The 27,623-nt window shown below is 45.6% G+C and overlaps 1 protein-coding gene across 1 annotated transcript; it reads right to left on the reverse strand.

Moving 5' to 3' along the window:
* LAPTM5 (lysosomal protein transmembrane 5) lies at nucleotides 1–27,358 on the reverse strand. Its single transcript, XM_014951841.1, has 8 exons — nucleotides 27,163–27,358; nucleotides 17,600–17,693; nucleotides 7,332–7,408; nucleotides 6,514–6,642; nucleotides 5,847–5,972; nucleotides 5,198–5,293; nucleotides 1,732–1,824; nucleotides 1–781 (listed from the first exon to the last, which is right to left on the reverse strand). Exons 1-8 carry the CDS (start codon nucleotides 27,247–27,249, stop codon nucleotides 707–709), a joined length of 777 nt encoding a protein of 258 aa, XP_014807327.1. The 5' UTR covers nucleotides 27,250–27,358; the 3' UTR covers nucleotides 1–706.
* Nucleotides 27,359–27,623: the final 265 nt, after the last annotated feature.

Genomic DNA, 27,623 nt, shown 5'->3' on the forward strand with positions numbered 1-27,623 from the left:
TATTGAAGCCGTTAACTTCTTTTTAATTGAAACTCATCTTTCAAGTCACACTAAAAGCAAAAAAAAATGCAAACACTCAGGTATAAAATGGCAGCGCAACACCGTGGTAATTCCAGCGTGTTGTATATTCTGGAGCACACACTATTAATCATCATCACAAGCAGGCAGGATGAGAGCTGCATCATAGTTCATTTGAGATCTTCATTCTTTTGCCAATCCCTTTCCCTTACGATCCTCATTAAAAGACGCTGGTTAGCATAGCTTCAGGGTTGGACTGTCTCAGCGAAAAGCCCATTTTTCCCCTATTCCTCTTCCTAAATGTCTCAGCTGCCGAGTTAGACGTGAGACAGACGAGAAACAGCATCTCGCTGATGCAAAGCAAGCCTGAGAAGGGATTCAGGCCAGTGCCAACAATTCACATTAGCCAGATGTCGGAGGCCAGTGATGGGAACTTCTGTGGTGCCTGGTGCCAAGTTTATCAAAATTAGGACTACAGCTTGGTAGTACCAGCTCAAAACTGCCAGAGCAGAACGAGGCACCAACTCCAGTGGTTCACCATCACTCTTCGCAGGCTTATAAAGTGAGGTGGACTGTAATAAGCATGATACTGCTACAAAGTAAGGACTTCTCAGCGGGGCTGACTATCTGACAGAAGGGGCAAGAGGCACCAGCAGCAATACAGATGTCTCCTCTTCAGGTGTGGAGCTTAGATCGTTACATAGGGCGGTGGGGATTCCTTGGCAGGCAACTGTAAGGCTTCCTCATAGGATGGCAGCACAGCCTGAAAGAGAAGACCATCAGTTATGCTTTGGGGATCACATGAAGGGTTTCAAGTGGATTTGATCTTTGACATGTTTCTCTACCTAGCTCGAAACAGGGTAAAAGAATCACATACACTGTAAGAGATAAAGGGAGAAATCCAGAGGAGTAAGAGGTCAGCAGCACTTCATAACCACTTTGATGTCAGTTCCACCTCCTTCTCCCAAAGCATGGCTGCATTAAATAGACCAAGGCTCTTTAACACCCAGAGTCTAAGCCTCGTTGCCTAAGCAAAGAAGCTGAGCTCAGATCATTGAGGAGGGCCATGATGCATGCACAGCAGGGGCACACACTGCTGGCAAGACAAGGCTCATCATATTTGCCAAGTTTCAACAAGACAAATGCCTGCACTTAGCTTTCCATATTCTTCCTCTTTACTTCTCATCCATCTTTACAGTATCTCTTATTTTTGGAAGGTCTTCAATATCTTTCCATTGTGTCAGAGCAGCTGGATGCTACTATTAAAGAGATCATCAGTAATCTAAGGACATTGATATCCATTATTTAACAAACTCTTAAGATGAAGGGCAGTGCACCAAATTGCTCAGACGGTGATCCAGTGAAAGGTGAAGAAAACTTCATTTTAAACATGGGTAGCACTATTAGGCCCAGAAAGCAAAGTTCAACTGAAATTAAAAACACAACTCGGGACCAGAGGATAAGTTATATCTGCTTTGTCTGAAGCATAAGTTTCAGTTACAGACACCATTGACTTTGATAGGCTTTATACAAAAACTTTAAATTTAGAGGAATATATGGAGTTGGAAACTGATTATCAGTACCTGCCAATGCACATTTGAAGGTTGAACTATCTCTCAGAACACCAAAGAAACAAAAGGAAGGATCATCATACACCTCATCAGGCTAAACTATATTTTTTCCTAGTGGAAACCTGAAGCAGTCTTTACTCACCTTTTCAACTGCTTGTGTGTCGACTTTCACCTCCTTTCTCTTGCTGGCTTTAATATACTTAAAGCAGCTGAGGACACATTTGAACATATAGGCCTGAAAAACAAAGGGAATGGGACATCTGCCATTGCATTGCAAGTCAACAAGAGCATTTCCACTTCTACCCTCAGCCTGCAATCATCCTACTCTCTCCTCTGGAGGTAGAAGCCTGGGACCATGTGTCCCAGGGCCTTAAATCAGTGTCTCTTGATCCTTCACTAGGACAGTAACAATTCCATCTATTTGGAACAGAACAGTAACATGGGAAGTCAATAGGACTAGTAGCATCATTAAATACAAAGCGCATTCTTAGGACCTCCGAGAGTGCAATATCATCAGGTAGGGAACAAAAGCATGTCTTTCATGCTTTTTTTTCTAAGCAGGCTACAAAATTCAGATGAAAAGCAACTTGGGCACCACATCCACCTCCCAGAGATCCAAGGCTCCTTGGTCAACTAGGACTGACCTGAAAGGTCAACTCGTTCAACAAAATCCTGTACTTGCACAAGTTACATTTTTCTGACAAGACCGCCTTGCACCTCATAGAGTTACAAGATGCAATAAATAGAGAGCTTTTCTGAGAAAAATGGATCGATTGATGGATTGTGGCACAAGAAAATAAGCAAGGCCTGTGAAACATACCATATTAAATAAATATTTTCCCTACTCTGTGCAGCGAGGCAAAGTCGTGTGCCTCTTATTTTTATTGGCGTAAGACTCTACTTTAAAAACAGTTGGCATTTTCAAAGGAACATAGAGAGTTATATGCCCCGTGAACAAGCCGTGTAGCTTAGGATTTCCTAGAACAATGAGGACTGCTTTTCTTGACATAAAGCCAAGATAAAGCACAGGAACAAGGAATGAAGTATCTGAGTTGAAGGAATCCATCTCTCAAACAAATTTCCAGAGATGGAGAGGTGAATCCAAACTTTGACCACCTTTAGGGAATATTGCAAAATCCTTCCCCTTTCCAAAAGCTTCTTCATACAGAGAGCAAATGTGCAAGACACTATAATGTGTATAGTATATATGCTGTCATATAAATTGTATGAAATCCCCCACTCGCCTACAAAAGAAACACCAATAAGTTAAAAAAAAATTGTCATACAACAAAAAAATCCTTTCATTGATTCCAACCAGTATCTGCACCAAATTCAATGAAGTCGACTTCAGTTAAGACTGCTGCAAGCAACAGCAGGTCCGAGCAGAATACATGAGTACACACAGTTTATGCAGAGGCAGCCAGTGACCTTGGGATCATCCCATTACTGACTAACTCCAGACACTCAAGAGCCACTGTAGGATACCCTTCTCCACACTGAATTGAAGAGGGAAAATTTCCCTGGCATCCGCTGACATTATAAGTGGACAGGAAGCTTGTCCTAGAGGTCAGGAATCGAGCTACTTCAGAAGTAATTATGTTAAATCCTTTCTTTCATTTCCCATCAGAAATGTTCTATTCTCCTTGGTTTCTGCATTCTTAACACGGTGGTGGTGGAGGAGAGGAATGACTTTATGATACTGAGGTGAGATAAAGACTACTTGTGGAGACACAGATCAGCAAGGGAGACGGCCTTCATGGTGCTATGTAAGCATCACCCCTTCATCTCTCTGCCCTTTGAATACTTTGCATCTCCAAGGAACATAGACTCGAAAAACTGATGATAGCACCGTTGAGGCTCTAGCAGTAAGCATACAGCCAGACACCACACTCTAAGGAGCTGTGAATCACAGAACTGTAGGCTTTGGAAGGGACCTTCAGAGATCATCCAGTCCAACCCTCCTGTCCAAGCAGGTTCATCCAGAGTAGGCTGGACAAAAATGCATCCAGGTGGGTTTTGAATGTCTCCAGAGGAGACTCAGTGAAGTCGCATGGAGATACTTCCACATTACAACAGGACAAGGTCCCTGCAAAGCGTGGTGGTATATGAGAGAAAGGAGGGAGAGGAGCATTACCCATCCCCCAGAATTGTCAGAGAAATCTTTCATGCTAAAAGTGTGAGCAAAGTCTTGCAGGTCTCATATGAGGTCACCTGCAGAGGCATGCGGTGGGGCAGGTGCCCCATCTCTTCTTCACCTGACAGACCACCTTTTAGCTGAGCTATGCCATGGTGTGGGATGCAGATAACTATCTGGGGACAGTAATTGCAAGTTGGCAGGCAAATAGCACCAGAAAACACAGAAAGAACATTTTAGCGGAACAGCAATAAATGCTTGTGATGGGTCATTAAGCAAATCAATTTATGCGAAAAGATCCTGGGCTAGTCTAGCATATTTAGATGCTACCTTGCCGTGGGTATGCAGTGAATTGAAACTGATAGACCCTAAATTGGCCAAATTGCATTTTTAGGTCTAAAATATTCCATGTTTTTGCCACGTTCCTCATCAGATCTTTATGACTTGGAAGGAACTCTCTCGTGAAAATGGTTTTGCTACACATGGAAGAGGAGAGGGATTGTCACTAAGTTTAAAGGATGGGGTTCCTAATAAATTGTTTTGGGGAGTTTAGTAGACTAAGTAGTATTTGTGCCTGTCCATTTTTTTTAATTACCCTCTCCCATCCCTCCTCCTACAAACTCCTGCACAAAAAGTCATTGCAAGTTAAGCAGTCTTGTAGCTAACCCTGTGGAAAATTCAAATCAACCCATTTGCCAGGTCAGTGAGATTTCTGCTGACGACCCGCACTGCCAGCTGGGTTTCAGGGTTATCTCCACTCCCATTGCGCAGTTTATGCAAATATTAAAGGATATGCTAAAGTCATGTCTGCAGTGCAATCACACAAGACACTCCACTCCACAGTGGCTGATCTGGCCACCTGGGAAGAGTCTGAATAAAAAACGCTTTCCAACTAACAAGTAGCATTTTTCACTGTGACAGAATCTGCTCAAGTACCTGGAAAGATCTGGTTTTCTTATCTGGTCTGAAACCCCCCAGTGAAAAACCTGTTCTCTGATCCATTGAAGCAAGAAGAATAGAAACCATCTCACAGTGGAGTTTTCTGAGATGTAAGCAGGATTTAGCAGCTCACGGGTTTTAATTAAATTTCAGGGTATCAGTGTGCGTAACTCTGCTTACATCAGTGCAGATACAGCGACTCACCCAAGTGGAAGATCTAACCTGCTGCTTAATGATCTAATTTATTTTGGCACACAATAGCAGAAGTTTCCTATATTTGTTCTCAAACATCCTTCTAGAAATGAATGGGCAGTGAGTTTGTGGAGAGATTTTGCTTTATAACTCATGTCTACAGAAACACAAACCTAGTGATTTGAATATTAGACCTGCCACAGAGTCTACACTGAGGCACAGCTCCGAATATGCCCAAGGAGAGGTGAACAAGGCAGGTTTGAGAGAGAAGTGAACTGAATTCCTCCTATCCCCCAGGCAGTAGAGTTCCATTTCAGCCTCACCAGACCCAGCAGCCATTTACCTTCAGAAAGAGGACAGCAATGAACGCAATGGTGAAGGTGACCATCACTTTGGCATATTCCTCCATTGGTAACTTCTCCAGGGTTGGCAAAAAGCCCTGTGAAAAGAGGAAGAAGATCTCAGTCATATGCTCTTGTTCCCTCTACCAGGGTCACACAGAGCGGTGGAGATCTCAGCAAGTTTCTCAGCCTGCCTCTCAGAAAGGAGGGACAAGCCACTTTCCTGTCATCATCAGAAAGAGTACAGGGATATTTTTGCCTCCTACTGTTTACATTCCTTTGGCAAAGATTTTCAGACCACTATTTAAATGAGAACTAAAAGTATGACTGTTTAATAAAGATGAAAAGTCAATGCATTTTCAATGCATGCAGGCGGGCTCTATCCAAATCATTTTGCTCTACAATTTGCATCTATAAGATCCTTACAAGAAAAACAAGGTGTAATTTCAAGAAACACATGCATAAGCAAGCTGTCAGTCAAGGACACCGCGTTGGTGAGAACATATGGAAAATCCTCTTTTGTCATCAAACAGAGCAGTTCTGGGTATACTGTAGAGATCAGGCAAAGTTTACTCTGTCTTAGCAGTCACTGAAAGAAACTTCATAGGTGTTCACGGCATGAAACATCAGCAGAGTTTGCTCACAACCTACCCCATTGTCTGCAGACTTGAGGCTGAGATATGTGGGGACTTCCATGTACGAGCTGCAGAGAGTGAGGATGCTCAGGCAGAAGTCCAGCAGCTGCAGGGCCAGGAAAGGGATCTTCGAGTGTCCCTGCTGCAATAAGGACAGGGAACAGCAATTTGGTTATGATTAGATGATTGTGTCACTTAAACATATTTTCTCTGTTTTACACAGGGCCTGTGCTCTGTTCTTATTTACAGCCTAAGTTATTTAATTCATTTATATGAGCCAAAATGATGAGTAAACCATCTTGTTGGTCTAGTCCACACATGCTCCTCAGAAGGGGCCTCTAGCTGGAGCAGTGATATTCCTAGCTTATCTCCACCAGACCCTTCCTAGCGTGGGCACACCTGGAACAACCTCCCCAAAGCCCTGAAGCAGAAAACAAAGCCATCGGGAAGATTCCCAGACATGGGAAATTAGACAATGTCCTAGCTGTCACCAGCTTTCCTTGCACACCCTCCAGTCCACAAGGATTTCATCATGTCCCCAGTCAGCGTAGGAACTGTCTCGCCATGAAGATCTGTGGCCCAAGATGATGATCCTTTACGTGGATATGTCATCCATATTACATTATGTGTGTATTTCCATCACACAGAGAATAGAGAAGATCCATGAGTTACCTGTTACCTACCGTGTGGCTAAGGGAGGACACAGAAATGATCACTGGAACTTGTATGTAGGAGCTGAACATTGTTAGGAGGCTGAGGAGAAAGTCCATGACTTGTAGAGCAAGGAATGGGATCAGGAGACGTTCCCTTTTCTGAGAAAGAAAAGCAATGCCAGTTATTTCTGTTCTGAATGGGAGGAGATGACCAGCTATCAATACCTGAAAGGACATGTATTAAGTTATCCCAAGAATAAATACTTTCCTGGAATTTCTGCATCTAATTCCACATACTGTGGTGACAATTGACTAAGGAAAAATGAAGGGCATCAATACTGATTTTTTTCACCCCCTTGTAAGGTTTCTGTGAATTTTTGCTATGTGACATTGTCACTTGATCCCTTCAGAACTGTCATTCAGCTGTCCCCAGAGGTCTTCAGTACAGAGAAACCTGGGCTCCCACACCAATGTATGGCCATTTCTTCTCCTGAAATGCGAAAGGAATCCCCAGTGTAACAGGGGAGTTACAGTTCCCTTCCAGGATCTGACCTTGCAAAAGAGCAAGGAAACAAGGCAATAAAACATTTCCAAATCAGAAAATTTCCATTCCTTGACACAAAAAGTGGTCTTGATAGAAACGTCACCCAGATTTGGTAAATCTGGCAGTTAGCAGCCTTGTAGATGAGACTGCGACTGCAAACCAAACTTCCCCCTCCGTAAAGAGGCAGAGATATTTATCTGCTTTTTTGATCATACTTCAGCATTTTCAGTGAGCATTCTCTAGTTCCTCTTCTAATTCAGAGAAGCCCCAGTCAGCAGCTAAATGTCATTTGTGCAGGACATACCTTCACCACACCAAGGAGGAGGTTGAAGCTTATGATAAACAGCATGATGATCAACAGGAAACTGGTGATGACATCAGCTGAAAGTAACAAAAGTAATTACCACATTACTAAAAGCCAGAATCTAATGTCCCAGTTCAATCATATCTCTAAGGAAGAGTTAATGTCAGACAGGTCCATGTATGCGGGGGAATGAATGCCCTACAGCTGAAAGGTAACCCTCTTTTCCCTTTCTACACCCACTTTTTCTTCTGTCTTTGAAGCTTCTGGTTTTATAGCTGCTGGGTTGAGCAGGCGCACGAGAGCCAAAAGCCTTTTTTTTCTGGACTAAAGTTTAAAATATCCTAGGCTACAATATTAAGGTAAAATGAAGTAGGAAAAAAAGGCAGAATGTTTTTAGCTAATGAGTAATTAGTCTGATTTGGGGATTATTTTGATACTCAAAGGCAGATAAAGTAGCTAACAGTGAAATTTAGTGAAAGATCTGCAAGATTCTCAAGCAGACAAGCAGCACAAGCTTTAACCACCCACTGCTAGTACCGACCACGGACTCTCAGGGTGAAATATCTCACCTCCACTCTGTAGCTGTAGGATGCAACATACACATTAAAAATAAACGTGTGAGGAGAACAACGTGAGACAGTTCTACCTACAGGGCTGAAAATAATCTTCATCGTCTGTTTTGGGTGTAGGAAGGTGATCTGTTACCTACACGAAGCTTCCTACTGAACAGTTCCCGGGAAGCAATTTTCCCTCTTGGCATTGCAGCCTGCCCTGATGATGGTACCAAAGCCTTTCTCACACTGCACAGCACCCACAGTTGGGCTTTGTAGTGGTTTAGACAGTGTGAGGTTTTTTGTAAATTGCTTTGCTGCTTAAAAAAATAAAAAGGGCAGCTCACTCCAAAGGCAAAACAGGGCTACTTTCTGTATCTGCATCTGCATAATGTACACTTTTGTTTTCTTTCCTAAAGAAATCTAGAAATTGTCCTTTATCCTGTTGGATCTCCGATATATTCCAGCTGTCCTGGAATCCTTCACTGCTCCCTATTATGCATTTCCCCCTCCACCTCCCTCAGCTTTGAGTGCTTATTTACAACTTTAGTATCAGATTATGTTTTTAGTGAGTGGGGAGTATTTCAGTGCTTGGGCATCCACTGAAGTGTCCTTAACTCACTTATAGAATCACAGAATGTTTAGAGTTGGAAGCAACCTTAAAGCTCATTGAGTTCCAGCCCCCTGCCCTGGGCAGGGACACCTCCCACCACACCAGGTTGCTCCAAGCCCCCTCCAACCTGCCCTTGACCCCCTCCAGGGATGGGGCAGCTACAGCTTCTCTGGGCAACCTGGGCCAGGCTCTCACCACCCTCACACCAAACAAGTTCTTCCCCACATCTCAGCTCCATCTCCCCTCTTTCAGGGTCAAACTCTTCCCCCTCCTCCTAGGGATCCCATCCCTGATCCAGAGTCCCTCCCCATCTCTCCTGGAGCCCCTTGAGGGACTGGAAGGGGCTCCAAGGTCTCCCCGGAGCCTTCTCTTCTCCAGGCTGAACCCCCCCAACTCTCTCAGCCTGTCCTCCCAGCAGAGGGGCTCCAGCCCTCTGACTTCCTAGCTTTGCCAACGATAGAATAAAATAATTTACAAAGATGTTGAGGCAGAGATACACATCCCTCCTTTTTCAGGCAGATCACACCAGTACTGCTGTTTACTTCAACAAAACATTTGTGTCAGAGCAGTCACAACTATATCATAGTTTGGCCAGTTCCTCTGAGGGAGCAAATGCCAGCGGTCATCCCAAGGCTATATCATAGTTTGGCCAGTTCCTCTGTTTGAGGGAGCAAATGCCAGCGGTCATCCCAAGTCAGAGGGAGGGCCACGCTGGAGAAGGATCGACCTACCATCCAGTGCTGCCCGTGGCATCTGGCAGGGGACGGGTGCCCATTAGATGCAATATCTGCAAAGTGTCAAGGGCTGTACCCAGGCTCTGTTCAGCAATGTGGGCATGGATGGGTGCCAGCTGAAGGAAGGACCAGAGATGACACTGAGAAGTTCTGGAGCCTTTCCAGGGTTGTAGGGGACCTCCCTGGCAGCTGTGCTGAGCCACATCTGGCAGCAAGGACAGCAGGGGAGGACAGGCAGCACCACCAGCAGCACTCCTCCATCCTCTGCCAGGAGACAGTGCACATCATTTCATTTAAATGCATTGACACAAAAGATATTTTGACTTCCCTTACTGTCTTCTCAAGAATTAGCAACGCACTCAAGTCTCCTCTGGACATGAGATTTGCAATGAGCAACCTTTAGTCTGAAAAGCAGCTCTGACCAGCACTGCCTTCCCTGAGCATGAGAAGGCTCTTCCTCTACAGGCCTCAAAGGGAAAACCCCTTTTGAGGAGGTTGCATCCCTCAAAGAAGCAGAAATAGCTTATCTCAAAGAGAGGGAGCAGAACTACATGAGCTGCTGCACATGGAGGTCCCAGAAATGCAAGACCTAAGGGAATGATAAAAGGTATCCAACAACCACTTAAACTACATCAGGGAAAAAGGAGTTTTGATTGCACAAAACAAGAAAATAGTCTTTACCCAATTACCTAGAACCCAATTAAAAAAAAACCAAAAAAACCAAATGCAGGATCTGTTTACCACAAAGTAATGAGAATTGAAACACAGAAGAGGAAGAACTCTTAGGAAATAGAGAAGAAAGAAAACCCAAATCCAGCAAACTCTCAATGAGAACTGAGAGTGCAATAGAGAAAGGGCTTTGTTGCAGAAGATGCTGCTCACACCTTTGAGCATGGGAGGAGCCGAAGCTTCAAGGCAGAAACCAAACCCTCCTCTCAGAAGCAGGAGAGTAGAGACAAGGCTGTGATCTGGTGCGCAAAGAACCAAAGATTAACATGAGGACAGCATAAACTCAAAACAAAAAGGAAGCTTAACAAAGATGACAGACTCAGCCTTTGTAGGAACAGCCATAAAAGGAGACAGTCCCAGTCTGCCTGAAGCCATTTTCCCTGGTTTTCCTCCCAAAACCAACCATCAGAAGTTTACCCCAGAGAGGATTTATCTCTTTCTTTAGCACGGTGTTTCCTCGGATTCAAGACAGCTGTGTTTTTCTGCCTCTTTCTACATGGTCTCATGCTCCAGCTCTCTCGGCAGGCTTGCTAATTAATTGGGCAACTGTCCGTTGCTTCTGCAGGCTAATTGCCAGCAGAACCCAGCTGAATTTTCCAAGCAGAACCTAGATCAAAAAACTCCTAAACAAAACAACACAGAAACAAAAAGCCCGCAACCCTACAGACACAAAGAGATGGAAAGAAAGGGAAAAACTAAGAGAAAAGAACTTTCCACGCGCTGTCTGCCTCCTGTTTGTTCACAGTCGTCCTTTCTGCTGGCAGCAGATCTCTCCGTTCCAGGGACTTTTTAGTACCAGCGGTGGATTTGATCTCAGTAATCAAAGATTTTACTTAAACAAAATGACATCTTCTTGTGGGAGCAAGTTTAGCTGGTGTGCTAAAGGAGTGACCCCCTCAGGCTCTTAGCGCTGTCTGTGCTGGGAATGCCATACGTGTTCTAGAGAGGCCAAATGCCACCCGAAATACTTCTCAAGGGCTGGCAGAGCGATGAGTGACCTTCCAGGACCAGCAGTAGATCCCTGGGGATCCCTGGGTTTTGAGGCACTTGCAGCCATTGCAGACCCCAGAGACCAGATTGCTGTGACTAACAGGCTCTTTCCATGCCCCAAAATATAAGATATTAATTTTTCAGTCTCTTCAGTATTTTCCTTCACGCTTAGTTGGCCTGTGTAGGATGAATGTTTGTCTCTTTTGCACTTAAAAAACATGAGAAAATGGGAAAATTTAGGAATCTTGAACCAAGCTTGGGCACCTGTACAAGCTCAAACACAGAGGCATCATTCCACAGTTTTCCCTTCAGTTCCTCCCACAAGTTCATCTGGGTTCCTATCTCAGAAATAACCCATTTTCTTCTGCAACACCTTAAAAATTAACAGAGTATTCAGAGAATAACAGGGCTTGTCCTTGGAGAAGACGCACTGGCTCTGAGGGCTGCTATTGCAAGACAAGAAGCAACTGTTAAAATAAAGGAAATTCCCGATAAAAGGAGAAAAAGTCTTACAATAAGTGATGTAGTCTTGCACAGGGATGCAGAGAGGTTCTGAAATTCTGATTTTGAGGAATATGCAAATCTCAGCTGGACAAAGCCCTGGACAAGCTGCTCCAGCTTTGGAGTCAGCCCTGTTTCAAGCAGGAGATTGAACTGGAGACCGGTCGGTGGTCGGTCGGTCGGTGAGGCAGCAGCACTGGCGATGAGAAAGCAGCAAGAGAATCCCATCCAGACTCCCCCCTGCCTTCCCAGGTGATTGTACAGAACAGGTACAAGCCCTTGGAGATAGAGGAGGAGGGGATTAAAGATACTGATAGTGGCTCATCCAGGGAGCTGCGGAAGCAGCCAGCTCCATGTATTAAGACTGCCCCCGTGAAGAAAAAAAGGAGGGCAATAGTTATAGGTGGTTCCCTTCTGAGGGGAACTGAGGGTCCCACATGCAGATCAGACCTTTCTCAAAGGGAGGTCTGCTACTTCCCAGGAGACTGTGTTAAGGATATTACCAGGAAGCTTCCTCATGCAGATCAGACCCTTCCCAAAGGGAGGTCTGCTACTTCCCAGGGGCCTGTGTTAAGGATATTACCAGGAAGCTTCCTGGCCTGATACGGCCCTCAGATTATTATCCCCTCTTGGTCTTACAGGTTGATAATGATGAACTGGTGAGGAGTAGTCTGAGGGCAATGAAAAAAGATTTTCATTTCTGGGAGGAAGAACCCCAGGCACCAATATAGGTTAGGGGTAGATCTTCTGGGAAGTACTACAGAGGAAAAGGATCTGGGAGTCCTGGTGGATGGCAGGATCTCCATGAACCAGCAATGTGCCCTTGTGGCCAAGAGGCCAATGGAATCCTGGGCTGCATAAGGAGAAGTGTGGCCAGCGGATCAAGGGTGGTCATTCTCCCCCTCTCCTCTGCACTGGGGAGGCCACAACTGGAATCCTGTGTCCAGTGCGGGGCTCCCCAGTTCAGGAGAGACAGGGAACTACTGGAGAGAGTCCAACGTAGGGCAACCAAGATGATTAAGGGATTAGAGCACCTCCCTTACGAGAAAAGGCTCAAAGAGCTGGGGCTCTTTAGCCTGGAGAAGAGAAGACTGAGGGGACATCTATGTTTGCAAGTTCCTAAAGGGTGGGTTGAAGGATGATGGAGTCAGACTCTTTTCAGTGGTTTCCAGCGATAGGACGAGGGGCAATGGACGCAAGCTGGAACATGGGAAGAAAAATGAGGAAGAACTTCTTTGGGGTGAGGGTGTCAGAGCCCTGGCAGAGGCTGCCCAGGGAGGGTGTGGAGTCCCCTTCTCTGGAGATCTTCAGTCCCTGCCTAGATGCTCCTGAGTGATGAGCTCTGGACAACCCTGCTTTGGCAGGGGAGTTGGACTGGGTGATCTCTAGAGGTCCCTTCCAACTCTGTCAAATCTGTGAATCTGTGAACCTCCAGGGATCCACCTTCTGCTCTGATTCGATGGTTACAAGATCAGGCAGGGAAGAAATGTTACTCCTCCCAAAGCCTACTTCAGTCCTGGAGCCCTAGAATATACTACCTACAGGAATATTTCAGTTCCAGAGCCACCCGCGTGCTGGCAGTGAGTGTGGTGAGAGCTGACCCCCTTCAAGGCAGACCTCTTTGCAAAAGGATACAGGAATAAACAGCAAAAACAAATAAATAAACATGCTCTTTCTTACACTTTTTCTTACTCAAAATCTCTGAGATTACCTGAGTCTGCTAGAGATCCCAGGGAATTTAATGAGAAGGAATATAGAAGTGCTGTGAAGTAAATGCCATTTTTCCTGCGGGTGCAACCAGGATGGGGGCAGGTGACAGAGCCTCAGCAGAGCTGCGCTCGACGTTTGCAATGCCAGCCAAGTAGTACTGAAAAACTCACCCGTCCAGCAGGGAGAGAGAGGATTTGTTTGCCAAATGTCTATTTTTTATCAACTTCCCATCAGCATTCGTGCCCTGGATGTAGCCAGGAGGGACATTGAATGACTCCTAATATTTCCCATGAATGCAGAGAAACCCCTTTCTGTTCTACAGCCCCCTAAGCTGGCACGGGAAATACAAGCAGGGCTCATAAAGCTGTGGTTTAACAGTTGCATTCACAGATTGTCAAGGACGGCAGTGTCCCATTCGGTGCTGCTGATAAGCTGTGGGGAACTGTTTCTGGACAGGATGGGCAGAACCAGCAAGGGAAAGAAGCCTCCCAGTCCCTTTGGCCTGATTTGCTTTTCATTAGAGAAGGAGGGAGTATTTTCTGCACAGGGTATGGTATGCAGGGGGTATGGTATATGCTGCACACACGGGTCTTCAGGCATAACTGAGGTATTTTTCTTGGCTGACTGGATAGAAACTGAAACAACTTCTCCAGTTGTACTTTGTCCACAGTGACAATTTTTACAGTCATTAATGACAAATCAAAGTGATTAACACTCAGACCGTGCACAGGAATGAATCGAAGACATCCTAAAGATCTGACCTATGGCAAGCAGTGGGGTGTAACATTTTCAAGGCAGAAACCATTCATTGTTAGAAGCTTAGGATAGGTAAGGAGATTTTAATTGAAATGTTTTTTGGGGGATTGCTTTTTGGTTTTCTTTTTTTCCAGCAGGAAAAGCTGGTCTGCCAAAGCTCATATGCTTTCAGGAATGAAGCACTGCCAAGAAGGCGTTTGCTAGGAAGGTTTCTCAGCTCCAGAATGAGATTTCTAATAGACTGGAAATGGGGGAGGTTGCATGGGAAATGCACATCCAAGTTTCTGCTTGAGATAGAGAGAAGAACATCCAAGTTTCTATGTGAGATGGAGAAGAGAGATGTGAACTTAATTCTTCCAGATTGCAACTGAGTGCCCCAAATCACCACACAGTGAAGTTTTTCTCTTCTTCCCTTTGCCTGGCCAAATTGATCCTGTGTTGTTTCTTAAATATTAGTCAAGTGTGAAATTTAGATTCACTTTCGATTAGCATTGACCTGTCATTGACCCCATTAGGGGTGGGAAAATCATCTTCAAGGCTCACAAAGATAAAGAAGAACTTGCGTCTTCTTCCTATTTTAATCCATCATTTTCAGCAGGTCTTTTATTAATTTTTTGGTCAACTTCCATTGAAAAGCAAATTTCAGAGGAACAAATTTCAGAGGAGCAGTCTCAGTCCTGTCCTGCCTGTGGCAACTTGTAAGCCAATAAAGCAAGGAATAGCAGTCTGCAAGGGACAGAGAATCTCTCTTCTAAGGGCAGCTGACCCATTCACCCTTCCCATTACCCTGGCAATTGCAAAAACCTACAAAAGTCCCAGTTCTCCTTCCCCTCCCTGACCATACCTGTAGAAGTCAAGGCCCATGCCATACCCTCTTTATAAGGCAAGAAAACGTATTACTGAGAAATCTTGAGGGAGCTCTGATTCCTTATAAAAAACTCCCATATGTATTTTTTCCTACTTTATCTAGTGAAAAGCATTTTCCCATAAACCTCGCCTTATTTATATTCTTGGGCCATGACTACAGCGTTGGCATTATATATTCAGAGACGTGCTTTAATCTGGCAGGATCTACAAATAGAGCAGCAGATGCTGAGGGCATCGACAGAACCTCTCCCCAAATTGTTCTCCAACTCTTCCATCTGGGTTTTGAAGTCAAATTGAACTTTTTGTACTGCTTTGCTGTATTGCTTCCCTGCTAGTTTCTGGAAATAGAAGGGTTGCGCTGTGTTTATTCCAACCGTAATCTGAAAACACTCACAATCTCCCAAGCAGAGCCCTTTGAAATGCTTGGGAAGAGAAGCCAAGTGGAAGTGCTGGGGATTTCATTATAAATGTTCCTTTTTTGTGTAGGAGGCAGTGGAAGAGGGGGGAGGGGAAAGACCTGTCATTTTGATTGTGTGGGAAGAAGGGGGTTGTTAAAAATGGGGCCAATTTCACTCAGAACAGTTCTATTCTTAAAGAAAACCCTCGATATTTGCAGAAATGCATGTCTTTCTTAGAAAGCATATAATGGTTTTGTATAGAAATCATCTGAAAAATCTGTCTCAATGATTCTTTAAAGAATATTTTTACTTAGATACTTGAAGAAAAGTTAAAATTATTGGCCTTGGGTGATCTTTCTGCAAAAAGCAATGAAAACAATTGTCATTTTTATGTAACTGTATCTGTGGGAAAGTATTCTGATATGCAAATATCCTGTTCAGTTTTCAGCAGTTCAGATCATTTTATTAGTCACAGTGCATTTTCATATTCCACCATCAGGAAAAAATATTTCCAACTATGCCCATTTCCAATTTTCCAGGTACATCAAAAAACCCCAAACCGCAACAACAAACCCAAAAAAAGGAGGAAGACCTTAAGGTCACACTTGCACCTGGTTCTGCAGGTTTTAGCTATAAAATTAAAACTAGAAACATATATTACAGAAATGGAAAACTGGATTCTTCTACTGATGTGCTGATCCCAGCCACCCGGAAAAGAGCCAGGTTTTGGAGCTTGTTGGGTGTGTTACACGTTGCCTTAATGGGAAAGCTCTGGAAAAAGCATTTTCCAAAGCAGTCATCATGCAAGTCTGCATGGGGTGTTGAGAAGGGCCACAGCTGCAGAGGGACCACAGCTAAGAAAAGTAGCCTCCATCCCACCCAGACTGGACTACTTTGGACATCATGCCCTGTGTGAAAGCTGTGAACCGTGACAGCAGCTCCTTGGTTGATGTCCTCTTAGCAGGACTCACCCAAATTTCCATTTTCTGCTCGCCGTTGACGCCTTTCAAAACAGCTTTGGTGGATCACAGTGGTGCCTCCCAAAACCCAGCTGGGCTCTTTTGAAAAATGTGAACCCATCTGTTAGCAATAACTTCACCCAGACAGTGAGAGAGCCTGTCTTGGTGCTTTCCACTAAGTCCAACTTCTACCCTGGGAACAAGTGACTTCGGGATGTGCAGGAATCTGCTGTACTTGGTTTCCTTTTCCTCCACTTACAGAGGGTCTCTCTGTGCATGCTTGCAGCCTGGGGAAGGACATACTGGAAAAGCAGGGAACGAGCAAGTCCTTGCTGCTGTGGGTTGCATTTTCCTCTGATTCTGATCCTTCTCCGTAGGGAGAGACAATGCAGGGTGTGGATTTCTGTTTCTCTGCACACAGCAGACAAGGGTTATCTCAACTTGTGGTTTTACACTGAAAAGTGACTAAGAAAAGGAAAAAGTTCCATCTTTATGTTGCTTCCAAACAGCTTTATACAGAATTAGCTTGGTCAAGTAATATTTGAGGTTTGGGGAGTTGCATTCTTTAAAATAGCACTCCTCGTGAGTTATCGGACCGGTCCCTGAAAGATAAACTTCCAAACTCAAGCCATAGGAATTCAATCAGCCATGACAGATATGATGCTTGTAACAATTTGTGGGATACGAAATAGCCTGGCTACTTCTTCCAGACATCTAATGTTCTGCAAAAAACACCAGGGGTTGGGAAAAATCTGGGGGTGTGGGCCAAAGGGACATGGGGGAAAAGGAGGTGGGCTAGTCTGGCACTCTGAAGGGACTTCAGCTGTGAGATAGGAGACATTGTCATGGCAAGATGGATGATGAGATGAGGGTGGGTCCACAGCACAGAGGGCAGGGTGTTGGTGGCAACATCAGGTAGCCCATGCACCCACGGGATGTTGTGTGGGGTTGTGATTTCTCCCCACTCCAGGACCCTGAGGTCAGTGGCCAGAATAGGTCCACTGAGGAGCTGGTCAGACACTTCAGTGTTTTCCTGGAAAATGCCTGACATATGAAGGGAGTCAATGGTGTCTATAAGGCTTAAATGATCTACAATTGGTGAAAAGAATGAGAAGGAGAAAAAAGGATTGTCAGATTAATGCAAAGTGCATTGCAGTGGGAAGGCTGGAAGATTATGAGGGTACTGGAGACTTTGGGCTGAGGGTCTGATCCACTAAAATAGAGACAAATTCTCTGGGGTCCTCACTGGTTTCCCAAAAGCCAACACAGCCATGGCCTAAACCAAAGTCCAAAGCTTTAGAGGTTAAATCTAGTTCCTGGGTCTAAGCTTTTGGCCCACCTGCTCTGAATGCCAGTTTCCAATTTTTTTGGATGAAAAAGAAAGAGGGACCAATGCAGGATCTTGGGGTCCCTCTCAACCCCACAGGCCCTTGGTGCTTTCCAGCATCCCAGTGACCTACCAATTCTGTAGTAATCCTTGTCCAGGTCTTTGCAAAAGCCTTTCCCGCTCGCCACCTCCAGGGAGTACTCAATCAGCAGCAAAACGCTCATCACCTGGGAGAACAACAGCAAAAGACACAATTCAGTGGGCCTTGGGCCAACTTCCTGTCAACAAATTTGTTTCCAGGGAGCATGCAATAGCCACAGTCCTTAATGCGGGATGGGTCTCCAAGTGAGACAGTTGTGAAGGGTTTAAAATCCTTTACAAGGAAACATTGAGGCAAAAGTTACCAGTTTATTAATGGTTTGGGTTTAACTGTCTTTTTCTGCCAGCTTCTGAAGGAGGATGGAGGAATTATGAAGTTAATGAGCTTTGTTCCAACACGGTTTATCCAGAAAATTCTGGCTTTACATTTTATAATTGAGGTAAATGTAACAATAGTATGAAGTGTAAAAAGAAACACAGAAAGAATAAACAGCCATCTGTAAGTCTACCTATGCAACTTCACTGACAAAATTTTAGTTTTCCTTCTTTTTTTGATTTGAGAAAAACCTCCATATGTGCTTTTTTCATATCAAACCAAAATAATTTTCTCTCCCTTCCCAACCAAGTTTCCAAGTCGGACTATCAAACCCTGGACTCCATGGTTGATCCCATTGTGAGTTTAGCAAGCTGCGAGATGGAGTGAGGTCTAGAGCTGTGCTCTCAGTCCTAGCACTGTACTTCTATACCCAAACGGTGATGATCTGTAGTGAAAAATCAATTTCTAACTCCCAGGTTAGGGAGAGCTCTTGTTCACTGTGGGGCACTGGACAGTCAGAGGCTGAAGAAGTCCTCGATAAGGCTGGAGACCTCACCATGGAGCACCTCAGACAGCAGGTCCAGGGTATTTCCATGCACGTAAAACCAGGATGTGAGTAGCCACAAGACCAGACAACACACCACATCCCTCCTGGGGTGAATCTCACCCTGCCAGTATGGACGCTACAGACAGCACATGCCAAGGGGAACAAAGTTGTTGCCAACCCAAGAACAAGAAGTCCAACCCACAGTGTTGTCAGAGCAGATAATGCCTCTCAGGGTAAAGGACTACTCTGATGCCATTTATTGCTCCTTCATCACTTTCCTGGCAGTTTCAGCACTGTATAGTGAGACGGCACATTTCTGACTCCATCACACATCCCATCTTGTTCATTGTTTCCTTCCTCCCTCTCTGATCTCTGCTGTCCTCTCTAATGCTTGGCATGTCTTCCATTTCTTCTATGTTTTTCGGCTGTAGCAAGCTGGAGCACAGCATGGTCTGCCAGTCCTGTACCTGCAGCTGCACTTCCCAAAAGCAACATCATGCGTGCTGTGTTATTTTAAATTGCCTTAACAGCGTGGGTGGCTGGGGAGGAAGCCTGCTGCTGCGTTCCCCGATGCAGGAAACATGGGCTCATCATGCTGCAGCTGTGTCTCACTGGCTGGACAAGCTCCCTGACCTCTCTGCTGCTGTGCAAAAGACCTGCCACCACTTCTCTGCCTGAGTTCCCTCTCTAGAAGGCCCTCTTGCCACAACACCAAGGCCCACCCTGAGGGCAGAGAGCAGGAGTCAGACCAGGAGAGATGCAGGGACCATCATGCCTACTGCGTTTTTCCCTCAGAGACGTGGGAACCAAGTCTGCAGGAGAGGAAATCCCCAGGTGGACAAAAAGTGGAGAAACCTGTGCCAACATGACCCTCCGTCTTCACCCCACCAACACCAGGTCCAGCATTGGGAGCACCCGTCTGTAGACTATCTTCCAGGGACAGGAGCCATCAACAAAAGTAGCATCAACAACAAAGAGGTTGTCATGAAGAGATGAATGAGAGAAGCCATTTCACCCGGACTGTACAGCCTCTCTCTGTGACTCCTCTGAACCCCACACAGATGCAGGAAGCAAGTTCCTATCTGCCACCAAGATCAACTCAAACTCGGGTACCGTGGAGCTGAAACAACTCCTCCAGAACAGCTACAGCAGCTTTTTGTCTCAACAACCAGTTAACGAAATGATGCAGGCAAGGAGGAAGCGGAACTTCTGTGGTTTGGGCTCGTGTTTGCGAACTTTGTGTGTGGGAAACAGCAGAAAACCAGCAACTGCAGGGAGATGGGGCAAACCGAACTGTCAAGTGAGGAGAAGAAACGATATTTTTTGTCATTTGCAGAGAAATGGCTGAAGGTGCCACACAAGATCCTGATAAAGCTCAGGCTGGAGTAAGGTGTAGTCAGATGTGCGAGGGCTGACACTGCAGGCAAACACAACCAAAAGGCATGGAAAGAAAGGCTTCTTGTTGCCCCAGAAATGGGGAAGCAAGGCTGGGAGGGATGGCCTGCAGCAGAGACAGGAACTGAATGCTCACTCTCCCACTGTCTCTGTGTTAGCTGCAGGGGAGCTAGAAACCGTCTTCAAAACCAAATTTATCAACTTTCTGTGCCACAAGGTGCAAGTGCAGTTTCCAGAAGAAACATCCCCCAGAGCCCTTTGCTTCTGGAGTGAGTGAAGAGTCAAGTATTGTGAAGTCAAAGTCAAAAGCCAAGTGAAGACTCAAGAGTCAAGTCAACCAAGCCACACTCCCTCTGCAGTGGGGACTGAGACCCTGTGTCCCACTACTAACCTTCCCTCTGATCCTAAAATCTACCTGGAGTCTGAGTTGGAAGAAAGAATGTGTCATCTCCTGGCCTGCCTGATATCAGGGTGTTCAACAGCCACACAAGACACACTGCTTTTATTCATTTTTTTGTCATGCTGTAAACAAACTTTGCAATTCACTCATGAGGCTGATAGGAAAAGGAGAAATACCTAGATCTCATTACATGGGAACACAAGAAAGTTAACACAAATTCAGTTCAAAGTAACAGTGTTTGAAAACCCATGAAAGCACTGAACCTTGTCAAGGATGAAATTGTACCAATCTCAAGTTTCTTTATGCTTGATGGTCTCTCCTGGGATGTAAAGGATCTCATAACTAACTGCACATGGAGATCACATGCTGACTTCAAGTACCCTAACTTGTCTGAGAGTTTTCATGTACATGCTCCTGGAGAGATTTGCTGGTCAAACCCCTCAAATGTCAACATGGAAAATATAGGAAGAAATTGCCTTTTCAGGTTTCTGATAAATGGGGCCTGAAAAAAATGGATGACCTGAGCCCTAACCATCAGTTTCACTTCTGCAAGCCAAGTGAGTGACAGGACGACATCACATCCCGAATGTTCCCATCCCAGTTGGATTTACAGACAGAGAAAAGCCAGAGCCTAAACTTCAGTATGAGGAACCATCTCTAATGTCTATTTAAGAGGGGAACAGCAGAGAAAAAGAGTTCCTTGCAAATGAAAGAGTTATCTTGCAAATGAACCACACAACCAGACCAACGGCAGGGCTATAAAATAAGTACATGTCAGGCAGAAGCCCCAAGGCCAAGCTGACAGATTAAGGAGAAAACTTCTAAAAATAAAGTTGGTTTGAACTTTCTATTTAAAGGGGGTTTTGCATAGAAACACTGAACTGCAATGAGATAAAACAGACAAGAATCTGCATGCCTTTCCCCCAGCTCTCCATCACAAGGGCTGCGTGAGGTCTAGGACACGTCTCCATCTCCTGACTTTGGGTTTGGCACACTGCTGCCTGGCATGTGACAATATCTCATTTATTCTTGTAGACAATACGTACAAGGTGATGAAACCCCCCCAGCAGGCTGCTGGCATCAAGCTGAGAAGAAGGTGGAGAGAGATTGATGTGGTGTCTGCCCAGCACTCCTTGCTCTGCAAGGCTGCATATGTTCTTGCTCGAGATTCACCTTTCAGCTGCAGAAGAAACTGAAAGGTTCCCATTTCAGGCAGACAGGACCGCTCAGACAAGCATCCAGCTCCCTTTCTTATTGCTATGTCATGAGAAGAGAGGAGAGAGGCAGACTTAAAATAGGAAGTTTCACCTCCCAGCACTCAATTGGCAGCTCGCAGGGTGTGCTGCCATCTCCACCAGCCAGCCCTTCTTATTTTATCTCCTACAGCTGCAGCTTTTGGAGGACACATCTTATCTTATTGCTGCCTCCGTTTAAAAGGAGTGCTTCAAGTTTCTCGGTAGAAGATTTGTAACACCAGGAAATGAAGCGACTCAGCCAAACAGTGTAGGACTGTGGTAGAGCCAGTTGTTAAACCAAGGCAGCTAAATTGGGGGTGTCTTGCAAGGCAGATTCTGAACAGCATGATGCATCCCCCATTCCTTGGTGAATAATTCTGCTGCAGCTGCAGTAGAGTTAAACTGCTGTTAGAGGTTGTGTCATGGGCTGGTTTTTTTTTCCGAAATACGTGCAGCTTCACTAATCTCCAAATAATTTGTCTTTATGTGCACACCTTGGTGTGGTGGCTGCTCCTTTCTATTCACACAAGAAGAGCTTGAAGCCATAATGAGCGGGGGTCAAGGGGGGACAGTGACATGCTCCAACAGTGCTGTGAGGGTTTCTGTCAGCGGTGCACACAAGCAGGTGACACCCAGCATTTTGAAGGCAAATAGTACAACATATAAATGCCATATTTTCAGTGCTTTGCCTTTTTTTACTGTAATTTAGAAGTGGTTGTTGTGGCAGGGTAGGATGAAGCGAGGAGAGTTTTTAGCTCCCAGGTGGTTTCTCTTCAAAACATTTCATTTTTTCCTTCCTGCTGCCTCCTTCTCCCTGACTTGTTTGTGCAAGGAGGAGGGAGCAGCAGAGGGTCTGCTGAACGTCTAGGGTCAGCCACAGCCTGCTGAAGGTGCAGTGAATCACTGCTCTGTACCCACACGAGTCACATCTACAGGTGAGGACTGGAGCCGGGGAAGGTCCCAGAGATGAGACTCTGCTCCCTGAGCTAAAGAGCTGCCAAAGAGAAGAGCTTGGCTGCCACGGAGGCCAGACCAAGCTACAGACACGCTGCTTTCTAAAACCTCCTTTGGCTCTAATCAAATGAATTGCAGGTTTTTCTGCCCATGCTGTATGCACAGAAGCAACTTTCCAGCCTTGTTCTTGAAGCTAGTGTCAAATAATTTGAGGTACCCATGCCTGGGAGGAGTTGATGAGCAGGACAAATTCCTCCATGGTTTCTTTTAAAGTCAGCTGCGAGTCACCTCACAACACCCAGTGAAGCTTTGCTAACTGCACAATTCTGTCCCCTCCTTGTTCCCCTCTTTCTCCTTCCCCATCTGTTTGAGAATGCCCATGATTTATTTCAACTGTCTATGGAGAGATCAGCAGTGAGACAAATCTAATTTATTGGTGGACAAGACATTGCCACAAAGCCTGAGAGCCTGTGTTTGATGGCATTGCTATCATCCAGCATCACTATGATTCATCTCTAGGACCCACAGCAATAATTTATACTGATACAAACCAACAGTATTGATGTAGGAAATCATCCAAGTCACTGCTGAGTTATAAATCCCCTGTCCCCTCCTAGTTCCCCTCTTTCTCCTTCCCCATCTGTTTGAGAATGCCCATGATTTATTTCAACTGTCTATGGAGAGATCAGCAGTGAGACAAATCTAATTTATTGGTGGACAAGACATTGCCACAAAGCCTGAGAGCCTGTGTTTGATGGCATTGCTATCATCCAGCATCACTATGATTCATCTCTAGGACCCACAGCAATAATTTATACTGATACAAACCAACAGTATTGATGTAGGAAATCATCCAAGTCACTGCTGAGTTATAAATCCCCTTTTCCCTCCCTATTCCCAGATGCAGCTACATGATCAAAAAGGTGGAGAAGAGGTAGGGAAAAGTATTTGCTATTCTGTGTTATGTCTTAAAGCAGTAAGATAAGACAACCTTCTCCAAAATTCAAACTGTTTACCAAGTGTGCAAAAGAAACCCACTGAGATGATACAGTAGGTACAGACACACTGGGACCCGTGGGACCTGTGGAGTTATGGGCTCTGGTATTGCAATGATGGTCACTCCTTCAGGAGCCAGCAGCAGCAGGGTCAAAGAGCTGAGGGCTCAGATTGCCCCTGGCCATTGCCTATATCCTTTAGTGGTTCAACCCCAGCCTTCAAGAGCATCTCTGGCTCCTTAGTCTTGACCCAAGTTGCATGTATGTTGCCAGTGTTCCCTGGCCCTGCACTGACCTTGTATGTCAAGCTCATAGAATCACAGAATGGTTTGGGTTGGAAGGGACCTTAAAGGTGTCCCCTGGGCAGGGACACCTCCCACCACACCAGGATGCTCCAAGCCCCTCCAACCTGCCATTGAACCCCTCCAGGGATGGGGCAGCCACAGCTTCTCTGGGCAACCTGGGCCAGGCTCTCACCACCCTCACACCAAACAAGTTCTTCCCCACATCTCAGCTCAATCTCCCCTCTTCCAGTTTGAAGCCATTACCTATCCTTTTATTTATATAGGATAAGGTATAAACTGCAACACCACAACTATACTACACATAATTTCTGACTTGAGCCACGTCACCATCGCTAACAGTCAGGAGAGGGATAAGATTCACAGCAATAAAAAAGAACTTGCATGAAACAGTCTCTGCTCATAGAGAGCCCTGTGACACTAGGATTTGTCAAACTTGGGAAAAAAAAACAGTTGAAAAGAAAAAAAATGAACAGAACAGAGCTGGAGACTATTAAACACAACAGTTAGTAAACACGACAGCTTTCATCTAACCTCAAAATCAAGAAGCTCTGACGTACTGACTGCAGAGGATGCACAGGGCAGGGATCACTCGGTACCTGCCTTCTTCCAGTACCTTCTCTAAGCAGTTGCTGCCGTTGGAAACAGGCTGGGAGGTTGCCGGACAGTGGGGCTGACTCAGGACATGATTTCTGCCTCTACCATCTTGCAAAGATAAGCATCTTCTCTTGCCTGCCCTGAGTGGACCTTTGCACCTCTTCTGCAAACCCTTTCTCGTGGGCACTGTGAGGTTTCACTCCAAGGCTCTCTGCCTTTCCCTGTTCAAACATTACCTACTGCCTTTCACAGACCCACAAAAATTTTTCAAAAGAACACATCTTCCATATGATGTCTCTGGTAATTAAACTTTCCCTGTTGGCCACCAGCACTGAGAGTGGTGTCTCATTCTCTTCCATCATGCACTGGTGTAAATCAGGAATCTCTGTTGTTGTTGTTCATGGCATCATAGTGAAACACTTAGGAGAAAAATGTGCCAGTGTTCAAAGCATTTGCTGACTTCTGAGAAAGACAAAGGAGGCTTTTTTTGTGATTCACCCTCCCAGCTAGGAAAATAGAATTCACTTTCTGTTCCTCTATTTCACTGCTGATAACAGGTAGCCCACGTCACACAGGGGGCTTGTGGCCCTCTGGAGAAAATGTGCTGTAGTTCCCTGTCTTGTGTTTCCCACCTTCGCACAGACCTGCAATTTTTTCAGCTCCTCATCAGATCTTGGCCATACTTCCCATGAGGGTCCCATTTCTGAACAGTTCCTGACCATCCCTCTCTGATGGCTGTATCTCTAATTGGTTGTCAGGAATTGCTTGTGCTCTGCCGCAGACTCTCAGCTTTCATATGTTTCAATTTTTGTGTCTTGGGGTCATGAGAATGCACAAGAAATGCAGCAATTTCTTTTTCTTTAAAGCAGTGAGATTATAAGCTTTGAGCCTGTGGCAAAAAGATGAGCAGCCTGCCCAGGGTGTAATCTAGATGCTCGAAAAGCAGAAGGCAAAAGAGGCTATAAAATTGCATGATTCCTTTAACCTATCTCATAATGTTTTTGATGTCCCCAAAAGATTAAAATATGGCATGGAAACACCACTACAGTGCCTGGCTTTCAAGTAATGCCAGAGGAAAGCTGTTTATAGTTACCATGAAGATGTGAAGTAGACCCGAGTTTCTCTGCTCTGGGCTGCGACGGGGCCATCTCCTGCCCCAAACCAAGGAGGTTTGAGCCCAAGATCAGCCATCCCCCTCCCTCGCTGCCTCCGGCAGCCCCCAGTGCTGCTGCTCCTGGCGGGTTTGTAAAATCCTACCATTCACTGACTGCTTTCCCTTTACCTTACTATCTGAAAAAACAACTAACCTGGTCTCCAGAATTTTTTGCCTTTCATTTCATGAGTCGAATCCTGATGAATGCCTTCAGAAGGGCTGAGTTGCTGAAATAGCCCAAGAAAATCATATTCAAACACTCTTAAGTCCTATAGCTCTCTGCTGAAATTCTTCAGAGGGTTTTACGCAACAGTTAAGAGCAGGGAAGTTCCTTTTCCCTGGCTTAGTTAGATCACCTTATAAAATGATGTGGGCTGCTATACGGTATCAGACAGTACATGCTACTTATAGTATGTCATCCCCTTTTTCACAGGTACTAAATTTCTGTTTGTTAGTTTTTAAGGAAGAGGAAAAAGACTAAAGAAGGATCCTCCTTCATTATTTACCCCCACTGGCAGATTTTAAGTAGAGGAGTTGCAGTTCATTTAACCAAACTGAGCTGCCAATAGAGACTGAACATAAGAAACTGAAATATTCCTATGAGAAATAAGCAATGTTTTCCCACACACTTCAAAAATTAAGCTTATCTGAAAGACTATTTGCCATTTAGTGTTTCTGCATACGAGAGTGTGAATACACAGAGGAGGAATGGCAGTGTGGAGGTCAAAACCATTAAACCAGAGCCTCTGGGCTTGGTGTGAGTGCGGAGGGGTCTATGGTGCAGTGAGGATTTGCTCGGGCAGCTTGAATTGCTCCTCCTGCCCCAGGAAAGCAGACTGGGGGTGCAAGGGGACCATGGCATGTCCTTCCCCTGCATGGCACAGCTGCCATCCTCAGCACATATGTGCAGGGTAGGGTTCCCCCCACCCCTCCTGTGCAAGGAGGGGGGTGAGAGCCCCCATTAACCGTTATCACCCTGACGGCTCCCAGCCTGGGACCGTGCACCCCGACTGCTGCAGATGGGATTATTTTAAGTGCCTCTGCTGTGCGAGAAACCACATCCTCAGTACGACTTGAAGCAACTTGAAAGCACCTCTGTGCAACCAGGTGGTGGGGAAGAAATGTCCCTCCAGGCTGTGCTGCCTCTGCTCGCTGCCATCTGCAACCACCCCTGGCTGCTGAACACACCCACAGACCCAAACGGACACCAAAACTCTGCAGATTGTGTCCAAAAGGCCATAGAGAGAGACATGAGGCAGCTTTGCCCACCCACCCTTTTCTTGCCCGGGACCTAAATTCCTCCTCCCTCCAGTGACCCATCATTTCAGCCCACCCACCCTTTGCATCACCACTGTCTGCCCAATTTCTAACCAAAGGGTCCAGTCCTGGCCAAGCCAAACGCCCTGCACGGTAAGAGCTCCTGCAGTAAGCTGCAAGGGAAAAACAGGAAGCAGAGCGAGTTTCCACGAGCCCCAGTTGGTAAAGACAGGGGAAAAAATAGTTAAAAAGACCTCCCAGTGTAATAAATCTTTTCCTGCCCCCCCCTTCTAAATCATTGGGTTTTCTCTTTTGGGAACACGGAGAGGTCAGCACTCAGGAAAACTTGTGATCTGCAATGACTGCACCTTCTGCAAAGATCGTACCTCCGCCTCTCTTTCCTTGTCTCCCTCTCCCTGTCCCCCCTTCCCAGTCCTGTAACTCACCATGTGGAAGATCCCCAGGGCCACTGTTGCTGTCTTGATGCTGAAGAAGCAACATCTGGGGGGCTCGGTGGGGGTTTGGGCAGTCATTTTGTCACCCCTCCGCCCGGCTGCGAGCTACGGAGGTTGAATTTGCAGCAGCCGCCCCACTGGAAAGCGAAGCGAGCAGTGCTGCTCCACTTCCTTCCTGGTCTATAAATGTGTTAAGTCATCTACAAAGTCACATGAGGCCTTTGCTTTCTCAATAATAAAGAAAGCAAAATGGTGTTGCTTTTTCTAACAGATCTGTAGCTGCTTGCGCATCCCCAGATGGGAAATGTAAGCACGGATGCTGCTGCGGGCAGGTGGTGTCCCGTGGGTGAGGTGTACGGGGAGAGGAGGGCTCCCAAGCAGGGTGCAGCTTTGTCCTCCAAAAATCATCAGAAACAAAAGCAGGGGGCCAAGAATTTCACCTTAAACTTGAC

Source organism: Calidris pugnax, unplaced genomic scaffold, assembly GCF_001431845.1.
Source record: "Calidris pugnax isolate Ruff unplaced genomic scaffold, ASM143184v1 scaffold166, whole genome shotgun sequence".
In the NCBI taxonomy this organism is placed as follows: Eukaryota; Metazoa; Chordata; class Aves; order Charadriiformes; family Scolopacidae; genus Calidris; species Calidris pugnax.

Excerpts from the sequence above, each read along its gene's own strand:
- LAPTM5 (XM_014951841.1), bottom strand. The coding sequence starts at position 27,249 with ATGACTGCCCAAACCCCCACCGAGCCCCCCAGATGTTGCTTCTTCAGC. Across the intron at positions 17,694-27,162 it reads CCCTGGGGATCTTCCACATG|GTGATGAGCGTTTTGCTGCT; the intron begins GTGAGTTACAGG and ends TTGTTCTCCCAG. Across the intron at positions 5,973-6,513 it reads TGTCCTCCCTTAGCCACACG|CAGGGACACTCGAAGATCCC; the intron begins GTAGGTAACAGG and ends TCCTTATTGCAG.